Genomic DNA, 21,782 nt, shown 5'->3' on the forward strand with positions numbered 1-21,782 from the left:
ACTTTTAATTTGGCTTTTTCTAATTGTTAAACCTCCTTGTTTGTTTGTTTTACTTGTGATTTGGTGTCGGCTGTGTAGAAGATGTTGGTATCCTTAATTATTAGTACGTTTTGTGTTGATTTTTTTAGGTCACCTGGCAGTATGCGGATCTAGTACGTTTTGTGTTTTAACTGAATTGTTACATAAATGGAAATATTTTTTCTTACCAGAATTAAAATGCTTTCTATGGGGACTTCTGATGCCAGGACTCTTTTGAAGACTTACTTTGTTGCTTGGCTTAAAGGAAGATGATGTCATTAATGAATTCTGAACATCCTTCAGGAGGCTGGTGACCCTTCTATCATTGGTGCATGCTGTCATGGACAACTTCAAAGGGTAAAGACAGTATTTTTGTGAGTCTGTTTCGGGCTAGTGCTCTGATGTAGGAAGCAGTGGGTTAAGTTTTTGGTTTAGATTAACTGCCCAAATCTTTTTCTTTTCAGTCTTGAAACCATTCACAAATTATGGGAACAAATTAGAGGAAAGAATTTGCTGGAGTAGCAGTCCAGCTGTCTGTAGGAGCTGTCTTTGAAGGGTGTATTTACTCTCCAGATTATAATATAATATATAGATATACTTGAGCTAGCTTTAAATGAACTAATTTGGGTCTGGGAGCAGTCTTACTGCAAAATATAAGCAGTGAAGTTACTTGGGTTTTGTCGAGCTGTATACTGCTGCAGCCTGAGTAGGTACCTGACTACTTTGATGAAAAGTCAGTTAGTTGTAAGTATTTCAAATATACTGCAGATAATTTTAGCTGTACTTTCAGATACTCTTCTGCAGTTGTTTACTGCAAGCGCCAGATTTCATTTCATACTTGATTTCATTTCCATAAGTCAGTACAAGATTTTTTTCTCTTAAGAAATTCCTGAAAATAATGCTTAATTTAACCACTAGTCTTTTGGTTAATGTTTCTTCAGTGTCTTCTCTCTCTCTCTTTTTTTTTTTTAAAAACACAGTAAATGGGAAGCCACACTTGGTAGCCTCCAACTAAATAATTGTCTTAAAATAAAACGTAATAGTTTATTAATGTTTTGGTAGCAGTACTTTGTTTAAGGGGGTGTTCAAAAGAGTACAGTTTGCTTTCTAAGAATGTTTTATCTGCTCACTGTGTTTATTCATTCTGTTTTATCAGCTCTTTTCCAAAACACCACAAGCAGGTAACGCACCTTATGAAGGACTCCTGACCTTTCGCGTCTTCCTAAGTCATATCTAGATGTCACCAGTGTTTCCCATGTTAACAGTTCTGAGCATGTTTTACTATATGTGCCTTCGGCGCCGAGCTAGGACAGCAACGCGAGGAGAAATGAACAGCCGGAGGGCTATTGAATCAAACACCCGAGCCTTACCTATCAACGTTGAAATAGTTCAGTATGCCAAAGAAGTGCTGGATTTCAGCTCTCACTATGGCAGTGAAAACAGCATGTCCTATACCATGTGGAATTTAGCAGGTATTCCGAACGTGTACCCTAGTTCTGGTGACTTTACTCAGACTGCTGTCTTTCGAACTTATGGGACCTGGTGGGATCGTTGCCCTAGTGCTCGGCTGCCGTTCAAGAGGACACCACCCACCTTCTGTAGCCAGGACTATGTGGAACTTGCTTTTGAGGAACCAGTTTATCCCACTGCGGTGCACATTCTGGAAACATACCATCCTGGAGCTGTAGTCAGGATTTTGGCATGCTCTGCAAATCCTTACTCACAAAACCCACCAGCTGAAGTAAGGTAATTTTTCTTTTCTCCTTTATGCTTTCTTGTAACATGTTAAATGCTACAAATAATGCTATTTAGTGAACTTTACTTCCTAATATTTCTCTGTTTTGTATCTGACCCACTAACGTTATTTCTGCATGTTTTTAAAACTGCGGTGAGACGTTTTTATAGCAACTTCAGAGATGTGGATTTTTGGGTAGGAATTCATGCAGATCCTAATATCAGATTTAATTTGTGTAATGATAGTTTTTGTGTTGGAATTTTTATGAGCAATAATTACTATATATGTACAAAAATCACTTTTGAAATGGCAGTTCTGAGTTCTTATCTTTCTCCAGTAAGAAAAGCAAATTGTGTAGAAGAGGCCAAGGATTCAGGGTTGCTGTATCTTCCTGCATCAAGCAGCCATAAACTCTTCTCTCTGCATGCTTTAGGTTGTATGTATAGTATAATTGGTCTCTATAACTATTCATATGGAAATGAGGCCAAAAACAGAAGCACAGAGCAGTCGAACAAAAGGTGATACCATTTGCCTGATCTTTATTTTTGGTCTGATCAAAGGGTATGAGCCGCACTTCATTTTTACACTTGCTTCATAGACTAAAAGAATCTGATTCAATCCTGTTGGTTTTCCTCATAGCAGGAACTCCTGATGAAATTCCAGTTGAGGGGCAGGAGGAGGGGTACCTGCGGAATGGTGAGATAATAAAAACCACACTGTGTTTGAGGTGCAAAGCCCTTAGCGAGGAGGTGAGGAAGTAGAAAAGGAAGGAGAAAGGGAACAGGTGAAAGTACGTAGTGGGAAAAAACATTGGGAAAAGCTATCAGTGTATTCAAAGTAGTCCGTATACATCAAAAAGAGATGAAATGATACCAAACCGATAAAGGAAAGGAAAACCGGCGGAAGAAAGACTTAACAAAATGTGTCCTGTAGAAAATAATATGCCAAAAAATATGGTATTCCTTTAACGTGCAGCGTTGGCTTGGATGCTTGGTGTTTTTTCCCTCGCCTGCCTTTTACAGATGCAGCTAAAAACCATACTTTTAGGTCTGATGTAGTATCCCATGCTTCCTGATACTAGGCCATTGATGCTTACTCAAAACCCCTAGAAAGTCAGATGTCATGTTATAGATTCAAAATTCCCAATTAATACATTTTGTGTGATTCTGTCATCTACTGTTGTTTAGTGCAGTTTGTTTTACAGCTGTCTGGTGTCTTTAGTGTGTAACTCTAAAGTAAACATCCGAATTCAAGGAACAGTGATAGGTCAAACTAGTAATAATAGGCTGCCTAACTTCAGAAGTAGGAGTATGTTTGGCACTGTAATACAGAACTTATTTATAGGATGGTATGTGGTGAAGGCAGCTTTTAAGACTTTTGAACTTAGAACCTAATGTGCAAGGACTTTTGGCCAATTGCTTTGTGAACTTTCATTTTACTTTTTTATTTTATGATGTAGGTTTTACTACTTTATTTTATGATTAGCACAGATTTATGTAGAGGTTATTTCTGTAGCCGTTGATAATATTGCATTAGAGTGATAGTAAAGTAGTGTGCTGCAGGGCATACAAGGTTGTAATACCAAGTAATAAGCTAATGCTGTTTTAGAAAAATGTTTGTTTAGGTTTTGATTCTTAAAACAATACAATTTTTTTAGTTTTGTGTAAAGACCAAGTTACATTGAAGGAAAGCTCAAGAAATGTTAATTGAAGGAGCTGTTTAGTAAGGTGCACTGAAACGAAGAGAAAATTGTTCAGAGAGCTAAAAGAAGACAGAAGTGAAAATACTAGTATAAAACTTTTTGGGATGTGCTTTATGACTTCTTGGGGTGTGGTTAAGGTGAGAGCTCAGCCTTTCCCTTCTCCGTAAAAATGGATGAAGTTTCTGTAGGACCCTGCTTTTTAATTTGTAGGCAGGAGTATCTTCTGTTCTCCTTACCTAGGTGAACAATGTTTTTGGTTAGAAGAAGGTTGTCTCAGGGAGCCTCAGAACCAGTTGTCTGCGCTGCATCTTCAGTACTTGACAGTCTTGATGCTGGAGAAGTGTTAGAAAGACTTTTTTTTTTCTTTTGGCTTACCTGTTCTCAGCAGCACTTGTGCATTCAGAGCTGCATATTTGGTTTTGACTCCTCCTTTCATCTGAAAGAGACAAACATGTCTTATGCATCATGTCTTGAAGGGAAGATGAAGGAACCCTTTCTCCACAGGAGGTATCCAGTATTTTTTCTCTGTTCCTTTGCTCACCTTCATGAAGGGAGCATGAAGAGTTGCAAGGATGTGGTCTCTTTCTTGCTTCAGTTCTTGATCCCTTGTTTTCAATTCCAAAAATTCTCTGAGATGTCAACTAAGAATTATTTTTTTGAAGGTGAAATGCTGCTGATAATCTCAGGTGATCCTGTGATTAACTGATGTTTGGGATTTGAACAACTACCATACTATTTTCTTCTGTTAAAAAAGCCATGTTCCAATTACTCAAAGAGCACTTAGAACCTTCTTTTCCTCTTCTGACTATTTTGATGCTCAATCTGAAATCACCTTGTTGCCTAAAAACTTCAAAGCGCTGCTTTGTTTTATCAGCCGACTCTGGATCTCTTTCTTTCTGAACGCTGATGTAGGAAGGGCAAATCATTAGATAAGTTCCCTTTCACCAGTTCTTACTTTGATATAAAAAGAAAGCCAAACTAATGGTTGAGTGTCAACTGTTGAGAGGAAATAGTCTGCTGAGACTGGTTTAAATGTTATACTTAGTGGATTATACTAGTCCAGCTGAGTAATCTTTTTTTTTCTCTTTGTTTAGTATTTAAAGCATCAACTCATCCAAGGCTTTGCTGTGTGCAAAACTTTCTAACCTACAGGAGGCTCTGTAAGGACTTGATGTGCCACAGTCCTTGCTCAAGAGGACCTTATATATTCTTGCAGAATAATGGCTATAGCCCACATAGTTGGCCAGTGTGTTGCTCTGTTGCTCACTTTACGCTTCAGTTGCATGAAAGAATGACTTATGCAGGTGTTCAGAAAAAGGACTTTAGTCGTGTTCCTCTGCTGCTAGTGCATTGTATACTGTTAAATCAGTTACAGCTTTGTATGACACTTTCGGATCACCTTTAGTCCAAGTCTTTTTGGAGGTGGGATCAGCTCTTCATGGAATGAGAATAAGTATTTATTTTACAGAATGGAATGTGCTTGTTCCTAAATAATTCCAGTGCTTAAAACATGACAGTTAATCTGAAGTTTTTTCATTATGGTTTAACCAGCTTCCAGCAATTTAAGGATTCTCTGTCCTGTTGTATCTTTTGCTCCTTTAAGACATTACATCACTCTCCTCTGCATGAAACAATTTTTGAAAATCATAAATGTCAGGGAAACTGCTGTCTTTACACATGGAGACCTTTTTTGCTTTTCATTAGTGCCACTCACACCTTGACTGGTGAGAAGTGTTTGGTAATTTCTTAAACTATGCTAACATATGTTAGTATCTGCGTACAGATTTGTTACATGAATTATCTGAGTGCAGAAAATCCAAGCAAAAATTAATATTCTGAGATTAAGGCAGTGTTGTCGCATATAGTCTCAGATTTTATGTGGTGAAGAAATCCCTCCTTTTTTGTATTGTGTTGTGCTATGATTATTATACTAGTGTAGCCTTGAGATTTCGTACTGTGGTGTGCATGCTGTGGTGTGCATTCTGCTCACTTAGGGTCTAGTGACAACGATGAGTCCCTCTTCAGGCAGTGGAAGAGGCAGAGCTCCACACAGGCATGATGGGGACACTGCACCTGGTAGTGGTGTGAGCTGAACCCAAGCAAGAGAATTTTCTTTGTTTCTCATACGGTAAGATATAGCTAGCTTCTGTGATGAGGAAAATACTTTTCTTTCCTGTTTCTTTTTCCTCCTCATTTGCCCAGAAGGCTTACTCTTGGCGATTCCCTAATGGCTTCTTTGGTGTCAGCCCTTTTGAAACATTTTGAAACTCCTAATAGTTAGCTGCTGTCAGACAGGAAAAGTTTCTGTGTGTTTAAATGGGAGCTTTCAAGTCAGAAACAATTTTTTCAGAAGTTTTTCAACTTTTTCCTTTTACAAAAATAACTTTGCTTTTTAAATTTGGAATATAAAAGAAAAACATTGGTCCCTGTTCTTCTTCTGTCGTGGTCTTTTTTTAACTTAATTTGACAGCTTCTCTTATCTCGTGTACATTATAGTGACACCACTATATTCGTGTGCTTTTATAAAAGCTCAAAACCAGAGATTCCTAACTAGTCTGGGATGTGTGGCAGTGCTTGGGGTGATGTTTCATAGCATATGTCCTTACTGCTCTGCCATGATTTGATTGCTTCTTTAGTAGGTTGGAGATTTAGTGATTTTTTTTTTTTTTTTTTTTTTCCTTGTTTTCCACAGATAATGTGTAACACTGATTAGGTTGTGAGATACCGTGATGATTTGACTGGCTAGGAGCAGTTCCATTCTGCCTTATGTGTTCCCACCATTTATTTCTATTTAATGTAATTTCTTTCATGTCTTTTAGAGTTTTACTAGGTGCTCTTTTGAGCAAAATTCCAAGTTTGATTTGTAGATGAACAGCTTGGCTCAGTATTTCCTAGCTTAGCTGTGTTTGCTGCATGTGAGGTTCCTTTCTCTTTCCAAAGGCTTTGAAGCCTGTAGAGGCAGAAGCTGCTGCAACCAGGGGAGCAGGCTAAGGACGATGGACAGAGTAAATGCTCCCTCTCCTTCCATTAGGAAGTTCACTGTGTCCAAGCAATACAATGCTAATCCAGGTGGGAATGTTGCAGATTTGTTTGCTGGCAGCCAGGATAGGGATCAAAATGTTTGATGGAAAAAAATCCCCCGTTCTGATAAAGGGAGTGAAACCAGAAAGTGTAGTGAATGTAAAATATCATCTCTTGCTTGTAGAGAGCGGCATTCAGATGGTTCTTTCGCTGTACCTTTTGTTTCCTGTGAATCTCAGATGAAGGCACCCAAAACACTGCTGAGACCATCAACACATTAGAGCGTGATAAGGGACCTTCAGGGCTGTATCTCACCGATGTGTAACACACAACCTAACTTCTAGCCGTTTCCATCCTTGCTTAATAACTTGTTTTGACATCTTCAGGAGAACAGCTTTTTCTTGTCCAGATAACTGTCACAGAAGAATGAATTCTGGGTTCATGGGACACAGTCATTTTGAGAAACACATAAAAAGCTTATGTGGACAGGGCAGTTATTTGAATTACCTTTTGCTATTTTAAATGCCCTGAGCATTCTTGGAGTCCTGTTTGCTCTCTCTGGTATTTCAGAATTGAACTCTCAAAGTAGAAATGACAATCTGCTGCATATTCCCCCATACTAATTAGACTGCTGTGAACTCTGCTTATCACCATATTCTGAATGGTTCTAAAATTGTCCTCATAATGAGTCTTCCCTGCCTTTTGTATTTACGAGCTTAGAGCTGTGGCCAGGGGTGCACATTCCAGGTTATCTTGAACCTAGCATGCTGAAGCATCCCTGGCATGTTAGCAGGCAGGAGGCGTTTTCTTGTGGGTAGCCTATGGATTATTTACAGAGCACTTGCTTGGGTAGGAGCAGATGGGATGTATTATAGTCGTGTTTCACGATTATAGTTGTTACAGAAGTTGTGATTTCAGCAAAGGTGTGGTCATGTTCTCCGAGTTTCCTTATATTCTTTTTGTTGGTCCACCTGAAACTTTACCTTCTTTTGACTTTTAACACAGCTATAAGTTTCTTGGGACAGGGTGTTTATTTTTGGTGTTTGAATCGCATGTGGCACTTTATTCACTTTCTACACCAGTCTCAGTTTTACAGTGCAAGAAATCTCAGCAGATTGCACGCAAAGTTTAATCTTGTTTCGCTGGAGAGAAATCTGATTACTTTTCCTAGGAGCTACTTTTCCAAAGAATCTTTCTTATGATATATTTTCTTCAGAAATAACCAGGTCTACTCAGGCGTCATCTTAGCCATTAAAAAGCTTTCGAACAGCATTAGGTCAATAAAAAATTAAACAAGCATTAAATATGTGCTGTCATTTGACGCAAACCTTGCAAGTATGTTTCTCAGCCTAAAAATCACTAGACTGTTTTCCTTCATGTTGAGGGATGAAGAATGGGAATTTCTGGGGTTTTTAGCACATAGTGCATGGAGTCTTTAGTATCAGAAATTTGAGCAGAATGAGTTCCTGGCTGTCTTCATGAGGTAGAGAGAAATCTAATGGGAAAACTGGGTCCATTAAAACTGAATGGAAAAACTCACTTAAAGTCCTAATTTTCTTCAGTCACTAGGGAAAATAATACAGATGTTACTGCCTCTCATCTGGGCTTTACATGGCACTGTAAAGACTGAGGCTTTCTAGCCCATTGCTGGTGAAACCTTCTTATCAAAGCACTCTTATTACAACATATTTGATCAGCTGTTACTATATATCTGCAAGACTTGAGGACAGACAATGTCCTATCTTCAGTCATTTCATTCTGCTTGATTCTTTTGAGAGCTACTTGATTAACTCAAAGGGGGCAGGAGACAGAAAATTCCTTTGTCTTCTTTACAGGTATTTGTTGGGATTCAGTTTCTCTTTGTTTTGGGTTAGTTTATCGAGCATCTTCAGCTTGGAACAAATGCAGGCAACCTTGTTAGGGAAGCCGATTTTGGTATGCACTCTCAAACCAGGACCAACTTTCAAAATGCCTTTCTTCTGAAGGATTTTGAAATGCGTGACAGTAACAAAAAAGTGCTCCAGAACAGAAGAAATGAAGTTCTTACTGAAGCCTCTGGGAAATTTAGACTTTTTTGATCCATTTCCAACTATGAAGTCTTCACTCCCATTCAGATTATATGTAGCCCATTTAAGTGTCAAAGTGCTGATGCTAGATGAAGAGACCACTTCCAATTGCAGTAATGGGTGTGTTAAGAGTATACCTATACTCAGGAAGAATTTACCAACCCTGACTCAGGGCAATTGCTATGGTCTGTTCTTGTGTGTGGTGGCCACCAAGGCAGAGAAGAACATAAAATCAACCTGATAGGCTTGAGGTTTTTCAGTTAAACCAACAGCTGACTCCTTTAAAGCTAGATTGGTGGGCTGTTGATGAAAAGAAAACAGTAATGACATGGACAGTGGAAAATAGTCACTGGTCTTGATCATGAGCACTTAATATGTAATGCAGAGTTTCACAAGATTGTAAAACCATGCTATGTGTCTTTCCTTTTCTCTAGTTTATTACAGACTGGAAACTAGAGACACTGCTTGCTGAAGGAGGTTATTGCTCTGTAATTTGTTGAACCTAAACCTCCAGATGCATTATTTTTTTTCCAGAGCTCTGCTACTGCTAGATAATCCTCTCTCCAAGGCACCAAAGGAGGAGTCAATAACTGAGACACATTCTGTTAAAAGCTGATGGTCCAGTGTGTGCAAGTTAGTGAAAAAATTAGCCTTGAGTTTCCCTAAGGATAGTTTGAGTGGGTATTTGAAAGTGTCTAAGTAAAATGTCAGATGGTGATCTGGATGTGTTCAAGAAAGGTCATGTGCATTGCCAACATTAAGTATTTGCTTAGGGAATTGACCTGTGTGAGTGGGTGTGACAGTGCCATTATGTCTGTTACTTTTTGCCATGAGTTGACATTCCTAAATGAATGAAATCTTTTCTTAGTAATAAGTCTCTCTTTTAAAAACTGTTAACCTTAGGGTTGTCCACTCTTCCATGTTGGTACTTTCCGATGTGCCATGTATTCACCAGTCCTGCATGTTTGTTTTTAGTTCATGAGTTTTTTTTCCCTTTGACAGAAGACTTCTGCAGGCCTCCCATTCTACTGTAAGATATTTGTGGAGAGCGGCATGATGTAGGATAGGAAAATTTATTTGTGCATTCCTGAAAATGTCCATCGTGAAATGGAAGTTTCAGCTGATACAAATTAATTTTCCTATCCTGAAAACAGTGGCAAATGTTGAGCTTCTAAGCCTTATTTAAACCATGCACTATGTTCTAATGAAAGTCTTTAATTGTGTTTTACTTTCTGTGACGATGAACGAAATTTAAGCGTTTGGTTGTGCAAAATAAAGCATGTTTGATTTGATATTTTTTTTTAATTTTTTTTCCGCCTGTGTGTTCTGCAGTACATGTCAGTGTTGAGCAATACTTCTAAGTTCAGAGTAGTGGTATCTGGTAAGGAAAGAGGAGATGCTTAGATGCTAGGGAGCAGATACAGCATTTCTGAGACCTGTGTGACAGGACAAGTAGCCTGAGATGAATCCTTGAAGCTGGGACTAGAGTGAACAGAAAGAGGTGGAGTAGATGTGGAAGTGTCTGGGTTATACACAGGGGATGCAGACATTGCTGTGAGCATACTGTCCAAGGGAGTATCAGCAGTGGCTGCTGGAGGCTTCCTTCTTTAGGAATTAGCTAGACTTGAGGGAGGAAAAGATGGTCATCAGTGACTGAAGGACCTCTAAAATCCATTCACTGGGTGAGGACCCATGCAGATGTAAAGACCATGTTTTTAGAGCTTTTGGCAAGTTTGGGAGCACTGAAGACCTAATGAATATGAGACTTGATTCTCCAGATTATTAATTGGCAGCAGGTTTTGCTGTCATTTACTGGAGGAGATTTGAGGTCTGTGTGTGAAAGTAAGGATGTATGTGTGGAAGTTCTGTGCATGCTCTGAACCTCCTTCTGTCACTGGACCAAAGAGGAGAAAAACTTTTAAGTTTAGCAGTTTGGAAAGTCTAATGTTTTTTGCAGAGGAACCTTTCAAAAATGACTTAAAGATTCTATTTTCTTTCGTAATTTGACAGTGAATTACTTTTAAAAGGAATAGTTTGCTTGCCTAGACAGGTAAACAAAGTAGAGTCTAGATTATTTTTTTAGTAATTTGTGATGCTGCAATTTGAACAGATTTGATGTCAAAGAGTCTGAGATGTGGAGTTTTGGGTTTGTTTTTTCTTGGTGAAAACCTTTTGTGGGAAATGAGAGGTCAGCTGACTGTATATTTGGGTTATATGGCAAGACTGTTCCCTGCATACTTATACTAACATGCCATCACTGTGAAGACATCTGTAATCCATTTGTTACGATTACCTTACCTGTGAGATGTTAGAACAACTTGTGTGTGAGTAACAGTACTTTAACACAAGTATGTGACTGTGAGCATACAGCTTGTTTTGTTAGTTAGCAATGCAGAGAAAATATGCTAAGGTTGTGAATGTGTGCCCTGTTAAATTTATCCTTAGGATATTTACCCAGTCTAGGGAAAATGTAATTTTCATTGTCTTTCCAACCATGTTTTCTTGCTTGTTAAATACTTCTGACAGAAAAGCACTCTTACTGTGTTCAGGAATTGCTTTAGTAACTTTGATTTTAATCTGTGTACTTCTGTGTGTGCAATTTTTCTTTCACAGATGGGAAATCCTTTGGTCCGAGGCACCTACAAAGGTGAATGGTCCTCAGGCTCGACAATTCACACCCTGTATCAAACAGATAAACTTTCCTACAAACTTAATCCGACTGGAAGTGAACAGCTCTCTTCTGGACTATTACACTGAGTTGGATGCAGTAGTACTACACGGTGTGAAAGAGAGACCTGTGCTTTCACTTAAGACTTCGATGATTGATATGAATGATATTGATGAAGATGAGGATGAAGAAAAGTATGACTGTGGAATGGACACCCTTAATAAACAGTTCAGCATTGTTACCCTCAGGGAATGGCCGACTAATGGATATTTTGATAAACTGCCTTATGAGGTAAGAAAAGCTTAAACTAAATGTGTTTTTCTTGATCATTAAGGATGCAAAGATGCTTTATAGGGTACTGGTCAAGATTGTTGTTTTTTCCAGTTAGAGTTCCTTGCGTCCTTTTGTGAATCTCCTGCAGTTACTGTATAGTTATGCCTGAGTTCTGTAAGTCTGGCTGCTTCCATGGATGGATATTAGCAAGCCACTTTACTGGTATTTGCATAGTTATTGCAATTTTGTTTCTGAAGAATCTGGCCACTTACAACTTTTACATCAATTATTCTACCCTTGAATTTCTAGCTCTTGGATTTACAAGCTTCTGGCAGTTTTCCAGCAGTTTTAGTCCTCATGCTTGATGAAGAAGATCTGAAAAGATGAAATCAAGATCTGGAAGTGGAAATAGTTTGTAATAGGCTCAACGTTTCTTTTCCTGTTATCTCTCTTACAAAAAAACAGAACTTTGTTCTTGAAACTGCTGTGATATTTTCATATTATTAAGAAATAAGCTTCTTCCACCCAGCTAAGTTTTGAATCATGGTGCAGGTGAAAAGTGTTGTAGCTGGACTTCTATACACTGTCTTGTTTTGATGTTTGCTACTTCTTATTCTGTCACTAGCATGGAAAACAGTTGTGAAGAAACTACTCCTTTTGATCCCCTGGCAGTGGGGCAGTTGCAAGTGTGCTCAGAGTCAGTGTTGATAAAGTGTTTTTCTTTCCTGTAATTTCCAGTATAATGAGATTGTGAAGTGTGATTGCTGAATGTTGTGTGCAGGCCAGGAAATTCTCAGTGGGGTGTGGCTGTTTATGGAGGCTAGTACCCTAGTTAGAGTAAGAACTGAGAGACGAAATAATTGTCTTCACCTCTCCTGAAATAAACTGGGTTTGCATATAGTTGAAATGAGCCTTTACTTGCTGTTCAGACCTCTGGACTTGGGCAGAGACATGATTGTTCCTGCTCCTCAGCGTACTGCAGTCTGGCGAAAGAAGCAAGTGTTTGTTTACTGCTGTAGCTCGTCAGATGCTCAGAGTGCTTGTGGCTTGAATCAGACTCGCTTTTGAAAGCGAAGGGAGGTCAGTGAGAGATGCTGTCACTGATTGCAGGGCACTTTCAGAAATATGTGATCTAATCAAATGGTGGTTTGGTTTTGTCACATCTTTTGTCTCTAAGTACCCAGCACATGAAGGCCATGGTTGGGTGACCGTGTGCCCTAGTAACCTGCAGAAGTTTGCTGTGCTTGTAAAGAGGAAAGAGAGAGGAAGAGAATGTAACAACTCTCCGTCTCTCTCCTGTGTATTTATCTTCTCTTTTAAGTGTTCTTCAGTTCTTGAGTTTGGTTTTCTTTGTTGCTGCAGCGGAATAATATAAATGAGGATTCTGACTTCGTCCTGAGTTAGCTCTAGTAGTGGTTTGTGTGTCGCTCCCCCCTTCCCCTCGAGTCCATCTAGTGTTTAATATATTTTATTGTTGGTGCTTGTGTATCAGTGCTGAAGGAAAGAACATACTTTGCATATGCGAAGGTGCACTTGATTCCAGAATGTCTTAAAATGTGTAACATTTTGAAAATGTGTTTAGTCATTCAAAGAAATCGATTGTAGAGAAGACTTGCTTTAAATCTAGGAAGTCTTGTTTGAAAAGGCTGGATAAATTGTTTTGTAGTATAGCAGAGTACCAGAAAGATTGATGAATCTCTTTTCTGTTCCAGATGATTATATGTATTAAGATAATAATTTAGGAAGTATTCATGTAGTCCTATTACTCCTATGAACTTCTGCCTCTGTGTACTTTATTGTGCTTTTCTGCTTTCCTGTTTGTGTACCAGCTTCCTTTTTTATCCATTTTTTAACATGTTCGGTTTCATGAGTGCATTTATATGGTCTATCAATACCAAGCACATTTTTTCTTTTCTTCTGCTTTGATTTAGAGAAACTGAAAATATGGGTGGAATATTTATCAGAAAACTGCAAAAGACTGTTTCTGGACTGGTTTTGTCACAGCAGAAATCCCAGTCTCCTACTTTCTTGGTTCAGCTGGAAGGTTTGGGTATAAGAACAACAAAAATGTACTTTGTAGTATGACAGGTTTTTCTATTGCATCAGATATGGGAACAGTACTCTGCATGCTGTCTTCAAGACTGACAAGTGTCAGATTTTTCTGGGAAGTGTTCGAACCTTTGTAATAATGAAGGAAGGCAACCACAGACTCCTTCCACTTTTGATTGATACATTACATGAAAAATTTTATCATTTTTATATGTTCATGTTGATTGTGAACATGTAACTGTTGTAAGTCTTTGTACATAAGCCTATTCCTTATTTGAGCTGCTTCAGGGTTTTTCGTACTGCTCTCCATAATGCACAAAATACATAGACTGAATGGTCTTGTAATGGGTCTGCGTGGCAAGGTTTTGGTAGTGTGGGGGGTTACAGGGGTGGCTTCTGTACAAAGTTACTAGAAGTTTCCCCTGTGTCGGATACAGCCAATGCCAGCCGGCTTTAAGATGGACCCACTGCTGGCCAAGGCCGAGCCCATCAGCGACAGCGTTTTTCGCCTCTGTGATAACGTATTTAAGAGAGTGAAAAAGTTGTTGGGCAGCAGTAATTGCAGCGAGTGAGAGGAATGAGAATATGTGAGAGAAACACCCTGCAGACACCCAGGTCAGTGCAGAAGGAGGGGGAGGAGATGCTCCAGGCGCCGGAGCAGCGATTCCCCTGCGGCCTGTGGTGAAGACCATGGTGAGGCAGGCTGTGTCCCTGCAGCCCATGGGCGGTGGAGCAGATGACTGCCTGCACCCTGTGGAGGGCCCCCACCCTGGAGTAGGTGGATGCCTGAAGGAAGCTGTGACCCTGTGGGAAGCCTGCACCGGAGCAGGCTCCTGGCAGGACCTGTGGCCCATGGAGAGAGAGAAGCCCACACTGGAGCAGGTTTGCTGCTAGTGACCCCGTGAGGGGGGCTCACGCTGGAGCAGTCGGTTCCTGAAGGACTGCACCCCATGGAGGAGATCCACGCTGGAGCAGTTCAGGAAGAACTGAACCCGTGGGAAGACTCACGCTGGAGAAGTCATGGAGAACTTTCTCCCGTGAGGGGGACCCCACATTGGAGCAGGGGAAACGTGTGAGGAATCCTCCCCCTGAGGAGGAAGGAGCGGCAGAAAACAACAGTGCGATGAACTGACCCCAACCCCCATTCCCTGTTTTCCCCCTTGTGCCGCTGGGTGGGGAGGAGGGAGGAAAATCGGGATCAAAATTAAGCCCGGGAAAGGAGGGAGGGGTGGGGGGAAGGTGTTTTAAGATTTGGTTTTATTTCTTATTACTCCTCTCTGAATTAATTGGCAATAAATTACATTTTTCCTTTAGTGGAGTCTGTTTTGCCCGTGACGGTAAATGCCGAGTGATCTCCCTGTCGTTATCTCAACCCCGCAAGCCTGTTGGTTTTTTTTTTTTTTTTCTCTCCTCTCTCCTGTCCAGTTAAGGAGGGGGAGTGATAGAGCGGCTTTGGTGGGCACCTGGCATTTTGGCCAGGGTCAGCCCACCACAGTCTTCTGTGCTAGTCTTAAAGTAGGCAGCAGTTCTTCCAGCCTTTGTTTTGCCTTCGCTGTCTTTCTGCAAGTTCTATAGACTATCCTTTCATAGACTGTGGTGTTCCTCAAAATGGCATTAGGAATGGCTTGCTGCAGTGTGAGCTTTAAAAATGTTGTAAGAGTCTAGATTGCTCCTGCCAACAAAAGAGAAAAATACTTGACTCCTGGGGCACAGATTTCCTTAGAAGAAAGTGTGAAATCTTGGATGAACTAGGTAAGAGAATTTTCCTTCCCTGCTCATGGACAGTGTTAACCAGCCCTCAGTAGCTGTGAAGTACTATCATATGTTCTCCAAAATTACCTTAAAATTGAGGAAGGATTTTCTAGGAGATACTTCATGTCCTTGTGTGTCTTCCCAGTTATCCTTGACTAACTTGTGCTGCTTGTAAAGTGGAAGGAGTAAGGCCTTAGCCTTAGTTGGCTTTGCAGGAATACTTCAGACCTGAAGGCCTGAACAAGTTAAAAGCCTTTGAGAAAAGTGAGGAATACCTGCCAGAGCGTACCCGTTGTGCAGTTTGAGACTCACCAAGATGTGCCAGGTACCAAGAACCTAACTTTTGTTTTCCAGAAAGGAGAGTCAGGAGAAATCCTGCATGCTGCAGTCCAAAAGATTTTTTTTATATATATAAATTTTGGTATAAAAAGATATAAATGACATCTTTGTCATTCCTTGAAGCCAATTTTTCCTAAAGCTGCCTACAAGATTTATGAGCTGTTCATGTCTACTGGGGAAGTGAATTTCACCGCTAAATGTGGATTTGGCACCTATGTTCCAGGAAAATGGGTCTTGAATATAAGATCTGCATCCCTTAAATGATACTTAGAAGAGTTGGAGCAATCAGCAGGAGCATTTTTAAGTGTTGTACACTTTTTTCCCCTCAACAGTAAACTTCTTGCCTCTTTCCAGAACAAGTACTTGTAGGCTTTTGGATAATCAGGAAGGCTTTATGCCTCTCTTTGGAAAGAGAAACTCATGAGGGTCTTAAAAGCTGTCTTAACAGCTAATAACCATATGGCACAAGATTCCCTTTCAGTCAGTGGCCAATATACTGCCAGTTGATAGCAGACTGGGCTCGCAGCAATAGCACATGGAGAAGATCTGTCCAGCTTTAGTTCTCTTGAAGTCTCGATTATTTGGTTGTGCAGTCTGTCAGTAAGATCCTTTTCTGTTCGTTGAATCAAGAAGGGGTTTAAAACTTTTACAGCCTTTCATTGCTGAGAGGATCAGAGCCTATAGCCTGGTGATGTAGGACCCACTCCGTCAAAGCATGTTATGTGAGTAGAATAAAGAAGAGAGAGACTTAAATGTTTGTGTTTTGTGAAACAGTTGCAAGATCCACAGTTGGAAGATCCACTTTGCACGTGTTCATGTGTGCTATTAAATGTGTATGCATTTGCTGGTGCAAGCTATAGGATTGTGAAACTAGGGACTGTGTTTTCTTAAACTATGTTGAGGAGTGTCAAAAGCCCTGGAATACCATCTTCTCCTACCTGCATTCTCTCTTTGCCTTTTTGTGCGTGTATCCTTTGTCCTTTATCTGAGCATGTCTTAGTATCAATTCTACTTAATTAAGAGTCTAAGCTGTGACAGCTCTAGCTGCAGGATGAAGAATTTGCAAGTCATTCATTTGTGTGTTTCTGAATGAGTGGTTTGCATAGGCCAATGTGTTTTTATATTGGAGGGAGTCGTGTTGAAGAACTGAAAAAGAGATTTGTAGAAAGTGCAGATATTCTAGGTCTGATCAGCATCCAAGCATTATTTTCTGACCAAATCAAGTTCTTCATTATTGTGCTCTAGCCACAGAAAGTATTTCATTGGGTACAAATGGTTATTGCTTGCTGTTATTCAGCAAAAATACTTAAGAAAGCTGGAGAAACTTTTGGGTAGGTAAGTACTATTAGGAGCTATGCCACTGGTAAAGTTTTACCCCATGTATTGAAGAGTGTGATGGAGATCCTGTCTGAGCTTTTAAGCAAACTTTGCAGTGGGTGAGATACCTGCTTTTTTAAGATGTTATATTTTTTAAATGGTAATTCAAAATAAAGGCATATCTGTAAGGTGCTGCAATTGGGGACTGTGATGATGATGAAACACACACGAATCAAGTGTGAATCAGGATATTTTTTGTGCTGAAACAGCACACAATGAATTTGTATGCTGCTGTTCGTTGAATTGTAGAGAATTATGTTTTAGACACCTCCAGGTTTTGGAGGTTTTCATTGTAGTGGTGTTGATCTTGCCACATCTCTAAAGCTGGCATGTGCCATGTTTGCCCTGGAAGTGAGGGAGGAAGTACTTTTGGTCCATCATAGCCTAAAAAGGCGATCAGTGTTGTATAAATTATATTTTGGTTTCCTCTTTATACTCCTTTGTATTTTTTTTTCCAATAATCTTTGTTTTTACTGACCAATTTATTAGAAAAGTGTCAAAGAATGTTTGCCGCCATTGTTCATAAATGCAGAGTAAAAACAGTTGAGAAACTGTGTTACAAAATTAGTTTTCAAAGCAGATACTCAGTTCTGCAGCGTTCTTGGAATCACCATGAACATGGTATAGCACAATACAGCACATCATGTCACGTACTCAATATGGTATCAAATTGTACTTTATGCTAGGATACACATACATAAAAAGCAAATTTTAACAGACACCAGACTCCAGACTAACGGTGATTAATGGTTATTAGCCTGTAGGTTTGGAACCTGTTATCTTGGATTAATCAAAAGCCAGAAAAAGCTGCTTCATATCTCAATGTCATAGTAGTGACATATCATATTTTTTCTAGATATTATGAAGCAGCATAATTTCAGTAAAAAATAAAGGATTATTTTTTCTGATTGAGACATTCATGTGGCAAGAGATCCAATCTCAGGTGTGGAATGATTGCACCATCCTGTATGTTATGCAATATTCACTGAAGTCCAGTTAGCGTAAAGGGACATTGGTGAGGCATTTATAGATTCATTCACCATTGTCTTTACTGCTCAGAAGTTACAAAATAACTTTTTTTTTTTCATTAAACAAAATTTGTATTACTTTGTTTTTATTAGACATTATTATGCCATATTAATTGTAGACATAAATTTAGCTAACTGCAGCCTTTGTTGCTGAGCTCTCTGCTCTAGAAAACTTAGTAAGTCAGCATGGGAAAAATCTGAGGGAAAAGACATTCATAAAATAGGTATTTAGGTGACTTACAGAGTGTGGAATAGCTGAAAGATTGCAAAATAGTTTGAGGCTGTCTTTCAGAATACTGAAAATTGTTTAAAGTGAATTGATGGTATTAGAAAAATAGGTATATATTTAGGTATCAACTATTAGAATGACAAACAAAACTGTGTTAAGCAACTTTTAAGCTTAAGTATGTGTCTGAGCCAAGGAAAAATCAAGATATTAATTTGGGATTATATCTATGCTAGCACCTAGTTATTTTGCTCTTTTTCAGATACCAAAATACCAGCAACCTAAATGACAGGTGGGAGCAAACTTTCTTGATTATACTATATTAACTGCAGTTATTATATATGCATGTGTATTTTATATGTATATTGGTGTCACATTGAAATATCTGTGCAGATCTGATGCATCAAGCTGAGGTGAAAGTTCCAGGCACCTGCAGAGACAAAAAGCCTGGGCTGTTTTTAGGGGAAAGGGGGAGCGAGGAGAAGAGAAGAGGGAATGCTTGAAATCAGACTTGAGAGAAAGTGGAGTATATGCAAACACTGTATTTTGGCATTGAATTTGAAGTTAAGTTTTTTGAAGAGCGTAGATTGTGTTTGAAATCCAAATACTAAATCTGGAGCTGAGTAGGAAGTAACATTTTTCATTTTGCAGGAAGTTGGATTGTTTTCTTATTTCTTCTCTTCCAAAAATGAAGGGGGAGCAGGGGAGGCGGAAGCTAGCTGCATAATAAACTGGTACATTGGAAGTACAATCTGTTTGGATCTCACCGAAAGCTTCATTTTCATTTTCTGTCAGGCATTTTATTCTGATTTTTGGCGGGTTTGGCTTATGAATCCTTATAAGACATTAAAATGAAACATTATCGTATTTTGAAAGGGCCACAGGACTCTCTTCAGTTTAAGCTGACTTGTGGGTTGTTTGTTGGTTGTTTTGTTGGTTTGTTTTTTTTTTAATTTACAGTGATTCGTTTCAGTGGGTTACTGTTTCCCACTATGCTTGAAAACAGTTAGTCAATTTTAGTTACATAACTTGAGTGCAGGTACTTAAAGCTGATAAAGACAGCCCTGGTAAAGTAAACATTAATTTTTAGATTTCATTTTTCAAGTGCATTTTCTCTCCGTTTCTAAGCTAAAGCAGTTTTGTTGTTGTTGTTGACCGGTTTTATTATTTCCTAAAACGAGTATTTATATGTCTATGTGTTGATCTTCCTTTAGAAAGGACAACAGAGCATGACAGGAGGCGGGAGATATTTCTTAATTTCTGAGTGTGAGAGAAGTCATTACGAAAAAGTGTAGTGGTGCTAGTCAGAAGGGCTGGTGATTATTCTGAAGCTGAGATGATTCAATCTGATGAAGGTAAAAAGGGGGTTTGCCTTTCAGATTTGACTCTGGCATAGAACAAAAATGCTCTCCAAGTATTACAGCAAGGAAGAGATAACTTGTAAAAGAAGATCTGCATATGTTTAATTTTTTACCTAGTTGCATAGTCCGGCATGGATGGGAGAGGATATAAGGTAGAAGGCAAACCACTGATTTTTAAAGCAGGGAGCAGAGGAATACATCTGCAATCAGTTCAAGGTGTGGGGAAACTGGGACATGGTATGTTTTTTCCAAGTAGTCTGCAGATATGCTACCATCTTAAAAACCAAATCCAGAGAAGAAAGAGGATGCCAATTCAGTGTTCTGATCAACAGCAGTGCAGACATTGTGAAGGGCAATATGTAAACATAGTGTTTACGTATATATCCCTGTTTAAATTAGCATGGATAAAGAAACTTCTAATTTGAAAGCTTCCTGTCACTTTCATATGCTGATCTGCTTGTTTCTTTCTTGTTTAATGTGTTGTCAAATTGAGGAGGCAGTGCAGTCCTATTTAATAGTTAATCAATGATTTATTCGAGAAGTTACTTTTAAGTAAGAGGATTTACTTTTCTTTGAAGTTAGAACATCTTTTCTTATTCCTTTGCAGTTTTCCCTTAACATTTCAAGTGCTATATGACCATCTGTGACTTTTTTTCTGTTTTTAATATAGCTCATCCAGTTGATTTTGAGTCACCTTACAGTACCAGACCTGTGTAGACTAGCGCAAACTTGTAAGCTACTGTATCAACATTGCTGTGATCCTCTACAGTACATTCATCTCAGTTTACAACCTTACTGGGCAAGGATTAATGACACATCTCTGGAATACCTACAGTCTCGCTGCACTCTCATCCAGTGGCTGAATTTATCTTGGACTGGAAACAGGGGAGCCATCTCTGTTTCTGGATTTAGCAGGTCAGTGCTGAATGTACAGAAGTATTTTGACAAGCTCTGTTTGCAGAGCTGCTGCACAGTAGTTTCACTAAGTATTTGAAACCTTATTAAAAGACAAGAAATGTCTTTGATTTACTTTAAAGGGTGTGATTTTTATGATGTAGAAAAAAACAACAGCTAAGCCAGTAAGAGATACTAGGTATAGCAGCAGAAGTCCGTTTCAATATGTAGTGTGCATGTGGCAAACTGCCTGTGACTGAAAGGCTTCTCCCAGGGGGAGCAATGTTTTGCTTTCTCCTGGGCTTCTAAATGACTCCGCTAGAACCAAGCTGTCAAAAGTCCATCTCGCGAAGAAAATGTTTGCAGTTGTTCTTTGTACAGAATAGTCGTCAGTAGGACTGTATTAGAATGGCTGCAGTAATAAACTGATTACAGTGCATGCTTAGAAGGTAGGGGCCCTAAGTAATCACTGGAGTGCAATGTAAATGCAAATATTTTCATAAAAATGATTTAAAACATTAGCCTTGTTGGGGAAACAGTGGGTTTGCATGTGCATCTTCCTCTGAGCTGAAAATACGACTGTGCTGTAGGTCATTAAAACAGCAGATTTGCCGGGATTCTTCTCTGTATAACAGCCGTGTTCCCTGCTTCTTTAACATATAATTTTTTGCTTCTTTGCTTGTTTGCATTAGTTAAACAGCATCAATCAATGCATTTCACTCAAGCAAAAATTGCTGCTTCAACTAAGAGGTCATCAGCAATGGCAGGTGAAAGCAGAACTTGACTGATAAGATATAGAAATGTTTAATATATCTTAAAAAAATTCTTAACTCTCATTTGTTTTCTGAATAAAAAGGTTAAATCAAATATCCAAACATTTTCTTTCCTTTGGTGCCTGGGTGCCTTCCCTGAGGAAATAAAATAAATTGAAGAAATACTTTGTCAAGATAAGAATGTCACTTCTTTTTTTCTTGACTTCCAGTATAATCCAAGAGCCCTATGCTCTTTTGTGCTTGTTGGTGGATAAAGGAGATAGACGTCAGCTGGTTGTTGAATGGTATACAAACATTTCTTCTGAATTTGGATTTCGTATTAGATACATTATACAGAGAAAAATTATGCAAGCTTTAATTGAGAATTCAGTTCTGAAATCATGAAGTGCTTGTTTTCTGATGCTTAGCTATTAAATCTGTCTTTTGAAAACTTAAAGTATGTGCATCTTCATGGCAATTTTTTTTTTTTTTAAATTTTCGTGACTTTTTCTGAACATGCA

At 39.0% G+C, this 21,782-nt stretch overlaps 1 protein-coding gene across 1 annotated transcript in view; it reads left to right on the forward strand.

Annotated features, from left to right (window-relative positions):
- Positions 1–265: 265 nt before the first annotated feature.
- FBXL4 (F-box and leucine rich repeat protein 4) overlaps positions 266–21,782 on the forward strand; it is a 55,748-nt gene continuing 34,231 nt past the window's right edge. The window contains exons 1-4 of the mRNA XM_086461351.1: positions 266–375; positions 1,175–1,764; positions 11,156–11,501; positions 20,286–20,530. Of these exons, the coding sequence (XP_086317477.1) occupies positions 1,256–1,764; positions 11,156–11,501; positions 20,286–20,530 (1,100 nt within the window). The 5' untranslated portion in view covers positions 266–375; positions 1,175–1,255. The remainder of the gene's footprint in view (positions 376–1,174; positions 1,765–11,155; positions 11,502–20,285; positions 20,531–21,782) is intronic.

Source organism: Leptosomus discolor, chromosome 2, assembly GCF_034619465.1.
Source record: "Leptosomus discolor isolate bLepDis1 chromosome 2, bLepDis1.hap2, whole genome shotgun sequence".
Lineage (NCBI taxonomy): Eukaryota > Metazoa > Chordata > Aves > Leptosomiformes > Leptosomidae > Leptosomus > Leptosomus discolor.